The sequence below is a fragment of the Azolla caroliniana genome, unplaced genomic scaffold (genome assembly GCF_043228905.1).
Source record: "Azolla caroliniana isolate FFs.n. ecotype wild unplaced genomic scaffold, voAzoCaro1.0.p SCAF_4, whole genome shotgun sequence".
Classification (NCBI taxonomy): domain Eukaryota; kingdom Viridiplantae; phylum Streptophyta; class Polypodiopsida; order Salviniales; family Salviniaceae; genus Azolla; species Azolla caroliniana.
In genome coordinates this window covers 18,944,754-18,956,215 of record NW_028230439.1, presented here as the reverse complement: position 1 = coordinate 18,956,215, position 11,462 = coordinate 18,944,754, and the positions used below count along the sequence as shown (strand labels likewise).

The 11,462-nt window shown below is 39.6% G+C and overlaps 1 protein-coding gene and 1 long non-coding RNA gene across 2 annotated transcripts; one reads left to right on the top strand and one right to left on the bottom strand.

Moving 5' to 3' along the window:
* The first annotated feature begins 5,594 nt into the window (after positions 1-5,594).
* LOC147865245 (pentatricopeptide repeat-containing protein At2g33680-like) lies at positions 5,595-9,139 on the top strand. The gene is made up of 2 exons (XM_087318036.1): positions 5,595-5,705; positions 5,795-9,139. The coding sequence occupies exons 1-2, from the start codon at positions 5,640-5,642 to the stop codon at positions 7,868-7,870; spliced, it is 2,142 nt and encodes a 713-aa protein (XP_087174162.1). The 5' UTR covers positions 5,595-5,639; the 3' UTR covers positions 7,871-9,139.
* Positions 9,140-9,407: 268 nt separating this feature from the next.
* Positions 9,408-10,950, bottom strand: LOC147865244 (uncharacterized). Its single transcript, XR_015529692.1, has 2 exons — positions 10,257-10,950; positions 9,408-10,136 (listed from the first exon to the last, which is right to left on the bottom strand). It is a non-coding gene; the product is annotated as an uncharacterized LOC147865244 (long non-coding RNA).
* Between the last annotated feature and the right edge of the window lie 512 nt (positions 10,951-11,462).

Sequence of the window (11,462 nt, the reverse complement as noted above, 5' to 3'; positions counted from 1 at the left end):
ATCGGTTTACGAAGATGGCTCACTTCACTCCATGCTCCAAAACCATTTCCGGAGAAGGAATGGTGCATCTACTACTCAACAATGTGGTACGCTTGCATGGACTCCCCGATGATGTCATCTCGGATCGCGGACCCCAGTTTGTCTCTCACTTCTGGCAGCGCCTGCTACAAACTTTAGGCATCTCTGTCAAGTTGTCCTCCGCTTATCACCTCCAAACTAACGGGCAAACGGAGCGTGTCAACCAAATCCTTGAGCAGTATCTTCGGTGCTCGGTTAGTTACCAACAAGATGATTGGGTCAACTTACTTTCGCTCGCGGAATTCGCCTACAATAATTCTCTCCATGCATCGACTGGTGTCACTCCCTTCTTTGCCAACTATGGTTTACATCCTCGCTTCAAGATTTCCCTTCCTACCACTTCCGTGAACCCTTCGGCGAAGGATCGCACCCGCATTTTGGAAGAACTACATCATGATTTATCCTTGGAGCTTAGTCTTGCTAGTGAACGATACAAGAGGCAGGCTTATCGCCATCGATCTTCCACTCCACACTTTGTCGTTGGAGACATGGTCTGGTTGTTACGTCGACACATCTCTACTACTCGTCCATGTGCGAAACTTGATTATAAGAAGTTGGGACCATTCCGTATCATCGAGTGCATCAATCCCGTCGCCTTCCGGCTCGCCCTTCCATCCCACTTCCGGATTCACGATGTTTTTCATGTCTCCCTCCTCGAACCCCATTATGCTTCACAACTCCCGAGACGTCAGGCCCCACCACCACCACCTGTGCAATTGACGACAAGGGAGGAATACGAGGTCGACCAAATCCTTGACTCACATTGGCACCGTCAACACTTGCAATACCTCGTCCTATGGAGGGGTTACCCCATGTCTGAGGCCACATGGGAACCATCGGCAAATTTACAAAATGCCCTAGAGGTCGTCCAAGATTTTCATCACCGATATCCCCACAAACCAGCGGCCGATTTGGGAAGGCGGCGTAGGAGGGGGGATAATGTCAAGATTCGAACTCTTGACACGACATAGTTATAATCTAGTATTATGAGTTAACCAAGATATCTAGTACATAGTTATGTATGTAATTGGTCCTTATTATTTTGCTAGCATCATGTGCATAGTTGCTCCCTTGTAGTATTTACACTTGGCACATGCATGCATACCTACATGCTCTATTGTAGATTCACATGCGTGCAACAAGTATGCATGCCATGTAGTATAAATAGAGGAGATCACCTTGAAGGAATTCAAGGTGAACAACACTAGTTATGGAGTCTTTCCTTTAATACTATCTTCTTTCTTGTCCATTTGGTTATCTTCTTGCTTGTCTCTTGAGCTTATGATCCGTGACACCTATAAAAGGAACCCAAGGCATTGTAAAAATCTATCGTTGTATTTAGTAATATAAAGTTTAGTTAGGAAACCTCTGTGTATGAATCGTTCTTGCTATCTATTTTCTTTTGCTAAGCTATATTACATAAGTCACGATCTTGGTGTCTATTATCACCGATAAGTTTTACAACTAATTCATATCCTATTCGTCTAACCACAACTTCTTGATAGAACGTTCGTCTTATACTCTGTTGGCAAAGTAGTAATTGTCGACCGAACAACAGATTCTATTATCATCTTTGGAGGTCAAAAATTACCTATGAGGCAAAAAAGAAGGAAACACCATTAGTGTTGGGTCATAAGGAAACACCATTTGCAATAAACAATCCAATACTATTGCACATTTGTAGGAGTAACTTCCCAAATTGGTTCGGATCTTTTTCATTACTAGAAGAGCAACGATACATCTGCATATCCTCTAAGTGCATCCTCGAGATATGTGGCATGAAGTATTATTGTGCATCAAGTTGGAAACTTCTTGTACAGGCATTCATGTCACCAAGGACAATAATTTCCCCTTTGGATTTGAAATAAGCAATATCATATTCTAGATTGGCAAAAGGTTGACCTTTATCCAAACAAGCATAAAAGTTAGAATCTTTATGAGGAATGTAACATCCAACTACAAAAGTGGGCAAGTCATTAGCTGTTTCTATTATGAGCCATATGTAGCATTTATGTTCATCATTTTTTATGATCGGCACATATTTCTCTATTTCCTTCTTAATCAAACATGCCACCCCTCTTTGTCCTCTTCTTTGTCTTGGATTTTTCTCACATATCAACGAGTGTACATTATAGTTTCTTAAACCTTGAATCCTTTGAGTATCATGCTGCCATGTTTCAACAAGGAATGTATTATACAACGTACTTTGATATTGTTATCCGTGGGATTATACATGTATAAGTGTATAAGTGATGGTACGAGATAAGTGTAAAGTCTTTGTATTAAAAGTCATGTGTAAGTCTATGTGCACATGTGCACATAAGTGTGAGTATAATAATATGTAAAGTGGGTAGGTTGTTACAAGGTTATGTAACTAACCTACAACCCTCATTGGATGTTCTTGGATTGTAACCCTCATGGAATGTACCTATATAACCCCACCATAGGGGACATGAATGAGAACACTAGTTTTCCTCTCAACATTGTTTTGTCTCTCTCTCTCTTTCTCTTTCTCTCTAGTTTCTTCACGCTCAACCCCCTTGGGAAGGGGGTGGAGCCGTTCTTGGCTCCACCCCCCATCCCTCAACACTTCCCACAGATAACAAAATCTCTCTCTCTCTCTCTCTCTCTCTCTCTCTCTCTCTCTCTCTCTCTCTCTCTCTCTCCACTTCCATTTCAAGTTCTATGGTGGTTGGATCATGTCATCCCCCTTTTGATTTCCTTTTGGCAACATTTCACGAGCACGATTGTAGGATCATGGTGTCACATACTTACGAACATGTAAAATGCATTTCTTCCCTAGTGAAGTGGAGGAATGAGGATGATTGTGTATTAGAGAGATAACTTATGATTTGACTTGAGATGATATAGGAAAGTGAAGGTTTAACGAAAGAAAAAAAATCAATATTATAGTGGAAGTTTGAATAGGCTTAAGAAGAAAAGAATGGAGCTTTAAATCTTAGGATCAAAATTAAAGAGAAGAAGAGAAGTATAATACATAAAATTACAAATTAGTAAAAAAACTCTTTGTTAGCTTTGGTTTTTCTCCCCTCATAGGTCTCACTCCCCTCTAAATGAGATGCTTGTATAGGTGAAAACATGTTAAGAAAGTGTGCTTGCATGCTACCTATTGCTTCATACTCATGCTTTTGTGTGATTTAGATAAAAGTATGTACACTTAAGATAGGTTTATAACAAGATCTGAATCTCAACATAAATGGTAAACCCCATTACTTATGTACTAAAACGATATTGAAAAAGTGAATCTAGGAAGTAGGAATCGGCAATGGTTCGGTTTCAACTTAATCGGTTTGGACTTTTCCAAACCAAACATGTTAAGCCTTGTCCAAACTAAACACGTTAAGCCTTAACTAATTTAGGATTTAATTGTCAATCAATTTACATTATATTGGTTTTTATTCAAGGGGCATGAATGCCCTGAGATGCACATTAGTGGGACTTGCCAACAAGATGTTTATTCATGTTATTTATAACAATTTGTTTGGGGCTCATAATGTCGTTCAAGTGCATTTGTTTCATTTCTTCTTGGACACTACTAGTAGGTGATCCTAAGTGAAGTGATGATCATCATCAATCAATTTCTCTATGTTTTTTGGCTTGGAGATTTGTCCTTATGATTGGTTGTTTCAACTTCTTAGGTTTTCCTAATTATAATTTATTACAAAATAAAAGAATCACATGTTGTCATTAGTTTTGCATTTGCAAGGTGAATGATAGGAGGGTATATTGTGGTGTGCATGTGTTCCTTTGTGCCACCCTTTTAGCTCACCCTTTTTAGGATGTGTGTGCATCAAGTCGACCCACCCTTTTAGCACACCCTTTTTAGGATGTGTGTGCCCAAAATGACCCACCCTTTTAGCTCACCCTTTTTAGCCTAGCCAACCCAAATGGGTTCCGTTGTATCAACTATAAATTGATTAAGTAAGAAGCTAAGTAGACTGGTTTTGATCTCTTATGTGCATTTCACAATATGATAGAAGAATTGCCAAAAAACGTAATTCTTAAATATGTTTACTTGTGATTACAATGCTTCATAAGATTGAGGTACATGTGTAACATCTTTCGATGTCCTTACCATAGGCTACTTCTTACTAGGGTTCCCTTCTTGAGAACCATCTTGAGACATCTTCCTTATTTAAATAAAGAACAACTATGTCCCTTTTAAACTTAAGGGGTATAAAGTTTATAGGTATTACCTTTATACTCATAACAATGTTAGGCTGTCTCTCTATTGTCATAAATTTATAAGGCATCTTTAGTCTATCCTTGGACTCTAGAATCAAAGTAAGATGTTTGATGGATACTTGACATGGATGTGAATTGTTCTTGCAATATATGTGATTAAACTAAGTTGTGGCACCAAAGCATCACAATATTGCATGAACCCAATTGTTGTGTGATGTTGGTAGAGTTTAGATGTTGCGACAAAACAACAATAATTCGATCGATCACAGATTGTTGTGTATGGATCTAGAATATAGTGATTGCATGCATAGTAGCATCAGTCTTTTGTATATACATCTCTTTTCAAAACAAGAATCTTATGATCACTTCTTTTGATTGCATCATCCACAACCTTTAGAGGTTAATGTGGCCACTAGCCAATTTGCTTGTGCCACTATTCAATGTTAATCTCAATCTTGTGCCCTTTTGCAAAAATGGTAGATTTCATCTTTCTCTCGTAAAGGATAATGTTCATCCTTCATTTCATCCATGAGGGACTAGTTGAAGCTTGTATTTGAGGTCATTGAGACGGAACCAAACTTGTCCACCTTGAGTTTTCCTTGTGATTCACTATGAACATTTCATGATAATTATCATATGATTGAAGTCGGTGGTGTAGTTGATGACTTGTTGTGAATTGATGTAGGCACAATTCTTTTTCTTGTGAAAATTCACCTAGGTTGAGGAAGTAGACATGAGATGATGATAGTCGAACGACCAAGAAGACATATAAGTTGATGTAGAGTCGAGGCGAGGATGAGACTAGGGTCCTTCAATGTCTTGATTGGAAAGTTATGTCTTGCTCCAGTGTTCTTCTTGGGAACCACCACGAAGTTTGTGTGTTGGAACAGACTTCCATCTACCCTTTTGTTAGAGAGACGGGTGAGAAACGATTGGCAGTCACTCTCTATAGTTACTAAGCTATGGGACAATCCGAAGACCGGATGAATGGTAGGTAGATTGGGCAGTTTTTTGTTGGCGGGAGAAGTTAGGCAGGTCATGAAGAGGACAAAGTGTGAAGGCGTGAGCCGTAGGCGGGCAAGAGTGTCCGGCCGTGTTGTATGGGTGGCCGCTCAGTCGACCACATCATCGGGCCGTGTTAGAAGATTTCGGGTGGGGTTTTGTAATTTATTGGGGTGCCCTCTTGGGGGTTGGTTATAATGGGTTATGGATGGTGGAGGAGGCCTATTTCCATAATTATTGATAATTTTCTTCTTCATCCAACATAACATCTGAAAAAGCAGAGTATGTATGTACATACTACATATGTACAGAAATTATAATGTTATGCGATCGATCGATCGATCGATCCATGGATGATGGCCACCACGATGAAGCAGGAGCTCCTCAGCGATCCACCACAGCTCTGCAACCATCTCATTGTAAGCTCTCTCTCTCTCTCTCTAATCTTTCCTTTCTTTATCTCGCTCTATCTTATCGCAAGATCCGAATCTCTTGTTTTGCATCTCAGACGAAATCTCTTCTACGATCATTGCGGAGAAGCTCCAAGCCTCACAACCACAGCGGAAATTCGGCCAAAGGGCAGCTCAAAGAAATTCATTTGATTCGCTCACATGCTAAACATCCCAACTATCACGATCCTCCGAAACTGCATTCTTGTTATCGATTGGAGCTCCTTCATCGCATAAAATTATGTGGGAGAGAAAAGGACGTATCAAAGACAAGAAGTATACATGCTGATATTCTGGAAAAAGGTATGATTCTCGCAGATTCTTATGTTGTCAATGCTCTCATTACAGCATACTCCAGATGTGGTGCTATGGGCAAAGCAAGAGAAGTATTCGAGAAACTTCCAGTGCGAGATGTTGTGTCGTGGAATGCATTAATCACAGGATATGCTCAAAATGGACTCGGATATGAAGCATTGAATTGTTTTAGACAGATGCAAAATGGTCGAGTTAGTCCGAATGTGATAACCTATGTATGCATTTTGAAAGCTTGTGGAATTGTTAGATCTCTAGAGATCGGAGAAGTTATCGATGCTGAGGTCAGAAAGAAAGGGCTATTGCTGAAGGATGTTGTGCTTGGCACTGCATTGGTAGACATGTACTCCAAATGTGGTAACCTAGACAAAGCACGAGAAGTGTTTGAGAATCTTCCAATGCAAAATGTTGTGACATGGAGTGCCCTTATAGCGGGATACGTAAGAAATGGTCTGAGTAATGAAGCATTGAAATGTTTCACCCAAATGCAAGATGCTGGTGTCCATCCAGATGCGGTAACTTATGCCCACATTTTGAAAGCTTGTGGCAATGTTGGCTCTCTGGACATCGGAGAAGATGTTGATGCACAAGTTAGAAAGCGTAAGTTATTGCAAAGAGATATTGTGTTGGGCAATGCATTGATAGACATGTATGGCAAATGCGGTGCAATAGAGAAAGCACGAAAAGTGTTTCTGGACCTTCCCAAACGAGATGTAGTGACTTGGAGTGCATTGATTTCAGGATATGCTCAAAATGGTTTTGGTGATAAAGCATTGGAAGGCTTCAGACAGATGCAAGATGCAGGGATAATTCCAGATGCAAGAACTTATGTCTGCATTCTGAAAGCTTGTAGCATTGTTCGATCTCTTGAAATTGGGGAAGATATAGATACCAAGGTGAGAAAGCAAGGGTTACTGCAGAAGGATGTTGTGCTTGGTACTGCATTGATGGACATGTATTGCAAGTGTGGAGCACTAGAGAAAGCACGAGAAGTATTTGATCAGCTTCCAGCAGGGAATGTTGTGGCTTGGAGCGCAATCATTGCTGGGTATGCCCAAAATGGGCTTGGTGATGAAGCTCTAAAATGCTTCAGTCAGATGCAAGATGCACAAGTTCGTCCTGACGATGTAACTTATCTATCCGTTTTGAAAGCTTGTGGCATTGTTGGATCTCTAAAAGTTGGAGAAGATATAGATACCGAGGTCAGAAAGAAGGGGGCACTGCAAAATGATGTTGTGCTTGGAACTGCTTTGGTGGACATGTATTCAAAATGTGGTGTACTGGAGAAAGCGCAAGAAGTGTTTCAAGAGCTTCCCTTTCAGGATATAGTTTCTTGGAGTGCTCTGATGGCTGGATATACCCAGTTAGGTGAGGCCAATGTGGTTTTGTACTTGTATAGAAGAATGAGGGCAGGAGGTGCTATGCCAGGTGTGGTTACGTTCATTCTTTTGCTGACGGCATGTAGTCATGCAGGCCTAGTGAATCAGGGGGAAAAGTTGTTTGATGAAATGTGTGCTGTTTGTCTTACACCAACACTTGAGCACTATACATGTATGATTGATTTGTATGTCCGTGCAGGTCATGTTGATGAGGTGAAAGCCTTAACTGACAAGGTGCCAAATTCTGAACGTCTTCCACTATTTTTGGCTATATTGAGTGCTTGTAGACAGTGGAGGGATGTAAAACTTGGGAAATGGGCATTTGAGAAATCAGTAAAGTTGGATGAAAATTGTGCAGCAGCTTATGTTTGTATGGAAAATATATATGCAACAGCAGGAACAAGCAGAAACAAATGTAATCAAAACTTCAGCAGTGAAGAATAGAACATCAAAATGAGCCAGGATGTTGTTGGACTGATTTCACTAGAAATGTGCACTCATTTCTTGTAGCAGATAAAAGTCACACTCAAAAGTATGAAGCTACATGCAAAGCTGGAATAGATTCATCAGAAACTATTACTAAATGGTTGTTTTCTGGGTTTACATTGGATACCACAAAACATTTTGGCTGATAAAAAGGAAAAAGTTTTGTGTTGCCATAGTGAGAAGTCAGCTATTGCATGTGCCTTGATCAATGTAACTGAAGACCCTCCAATGCATGTTACTGAGGACACGGGTTTGTGGTGACTGCCGTTCTACCACATCCCTTATATTAATAATAGAAAACTGTAGGATTCTAAGTGTATGATTATAAACCATGTTCACATTTTTGCAGATGGTAGATGTGTTTGTGATGACTGCTATTGATAACGTTTAAGAATCAATGGTTTGAAATTTCCTCATATGTATAATTCATAATATCAGACTGGAAAATTTCAAGTGATATTGGTAATGTGCTGGGTTTGCTGTTGTAGATATTGACTGGTAAACTAAATTGTCCTTAGTCATCACTTAGAATAGGGAAAGATCGAAATAGCATGTTGGAACAATGCCTTGATATGACATTATAACTTTCAACCTTTTTTGTATCATGTCACAATGTTTCAAGACCTATATTATGTTTCTGTATCGTCGTGACTTATTATGCAAGGTTTTTTACGTGTTAAGATTAACCTTGATAAGGAATGAGGAGACAAGAGAATGTCTTTCATCATTTTGCTTTGGTCTATAAATTTTGATGCTGGAAATTTTGCACCAGAACAAGTTTCTGATCTTCCTTGCAGTTCCATACAGTGCAAAGTACACGATGAACTAGAGAATGAGATTATGGAGACAGAGGCAAAGCATGCAAGCATGTTCTCAATATCCAGAACTCCACAAGCAGATGAACAAAATGCAAGAATCTTTGGCCTGTAGACGTGACTCAACCAAGGAAAAATACCACCCTGTCAAAATAGTTGGAAATGTGGAATAGTCCAAACAATAGCCAAGGAAAATGTAATGGGAAACCAGGGAGTGGAGGCATCTGGAATTAATGCCTCCCTCTCAGAATGATATCTGGCAAGAATCATACTAGATTTGGCACCATTGAGTCACAAATTAGTCATTGGAAAGCCATCTTAACTTCATGACAACCAATGTTACTATGACCAGGGTGATCAATATTATCACCCACATGTAGTTTGTTAATTGAAGCAAATTGTGTGAATTTCATTAGGTATGAAGATAGGGTATCTAAGACGTAGGTAGTAAAAATCATCATTGGAATGAAGCATATATATTTAAGCAAGCGGCTTCAATTATTTATAATCATCAGTACAATCTTCAAAATTGAAGAATATCATATCACCTCAATGTAAGGTCTGCATCAGGCGTTACGAATTTATACATTTACGATACTATGTACGTTTGTATGAACGATTATATGCATGTATGGATGGATGCTGGCACGAATGAATGAGTATTTGTGCACATAGCTGTGTAGATTATGAATGAACAAACATATCAATTGTAAGAAAAGGTAACATGTTTGGTTTGATAGTCATCTTAGATTTTATCCAACTTGTTGACAATCAATTGCAAAGTTTTTGCCATCCTTGACGTACACAATCCTTTATTAACCCTTTTATTTTATGTAAACAATCCAGAAATCCTACATACTATCCCTTGCACAAGGGTCTTATTAGTTTATACAAACAAATTACCAGTACCTCTTTTATGTGATGATCCCCGTTCCTCACCTCCTAGGAGCTGAAGCCAGTTATACGTCTAAGTTAATTACAATATTGTAGATACATATTTATAACCTTGCTACATGTGATCCTTTCTCCTTCACATAAACCTGAAACTACCAAGTCAAAGCCAATGCTTGAAAGGCAATACTAAATATAACATAGAAGCTCGTGAACTCTCCAAAACCATGAACTTGAAAGTGTCTCGTTGTCAGTTGTAAGTATTATTCCTGCTTGTGGAAGTTTCCGTGGCCCCAATTGTGGTTGAACTCAACAAACTTATGTCTACATTATGAATATCATCTATATAACATTGTGTGCCAAAATATTATCCTCAACATTCCCGTGGATATTAAGAGTCTTGTGGTAGAGAAGTAGGGAATTATGGGAGGTAATTGAACCTAAACTCTCCTGGTTATGTAGAATCCACACATCATGATCATCCATCACAGTGCTTAGGTCAATCTCCTCGTCATGCCCTGAATATGAAGACCACAATATGCGAAATGTTAGTACTAGTATTTTGAACAAGAATATGAAGACCTTTGGTGGTCCTTATTGGGTTATTCCAGGTGATACTATTAGAAATAGTTCATTACCACCACTAGGAAGCATATGAAGAGAATTGTTGTTGCACATTGGGTTCCTGTCAGAGTGTTAGTTGTGTTAGTATTGGTTTCAGTACCATTTTGACCAAGAGAAGCATCATTGCCATTATTGTGAAGAGGGTGTTCAGAACGAAGCCTCTCTTCCACATGAATTGGAACTTGACCACATGGCGGCTCATTGGTCAATGGCAGGACGTTTCCCGGGCTCGGTTGTGGCTTCTCGATCCTATGGCCTCTGGCACTAGACCGGGGGTCAGGATGAAGGATGTCTAGGTGCCGTCGGCTTCTAGTGGACGATCGGGAGTCCGGACGAAAGACATTTGTGGATATCGAACTGCAACAATATCTTAGCTGAGGTACATTAGCAGCTGAAATCTTGCCATCATTAGACATAAAGCATTCTACCTTATACTCTTTGATGGGTTTGCAATCCCCTCTACATATCTCCTTTGATTTGTGAGTCTTGCTTGAATTTGGTTGAGTGACATTGGAAGAGAGAGGTTGCTTTTTCTTCATGTTTTGAGATTTCATAGATATGGTCACAGTAAGTAGCCTTTGCGTTCAATCACAACTGATTTTGATTGAACTTTGCAGATTCAACCTCAGAAATTATAGATGTAGAACCATATATAGCAGATTTGCAAAGATTATAATGCTAGGATGTCCATCCAAGGTCAACCATGCACATGAAAGTCTTATATCACATCTTTCCTAGGGGGGACCTCCAACATCATGTGCATGCAATGGGAAGCATACCTAGATCAGGTTTGCCTCGAGTGGAATTATAAATTATTCTCGTTCTGACTCCCAGATTAGGGGTGGACCCAACAATGTGATGTTTGGTAGTTGATGAGACGAGGAATGCATACCTACCTAGGTGTACCCTACTTTTGTTATGCAATTGGAATAACTTAACCTTACAAGCCACCCCATCAAGCAATTCCTACTCTCTAACTTTCTTCTCAGATTTTCTTGAATTAAGATCCAAACAACGGCTCATTTGCCCATGTCCTGCACATTAAAGTGTCAATCCCTAGCCCTTTTGCTAGAGGTGAGCATGTATATAAACCTCTAGATTGTGGCCATTGGAAGGGTTTGTAAACATAGACAACAATATTGTATTGTGTCTTCCTAAGCATCCCACTTTAGGGGGTCTCCAATATGTTCATTCTCCTTAGCGCGAGACTAGATGCAAAA

Excerpts from the sequence above, each read along its gene's own strand:
- LOC147865245 (XM_087318036.1), top strand. The coding sequence starts at position 5,640 with ATGATGGCCACCACGATGAAGCAGGAGCTCCTCAGCGATCCACCACAG. Across the intron at positions 5,706-5,794 it reads AGCTCTGCAACCATCTCATT|ACGAAATCTCTTCTACGATC; the intron begins GTAAGCTCTCTC and ends TTTGCATCTCAG.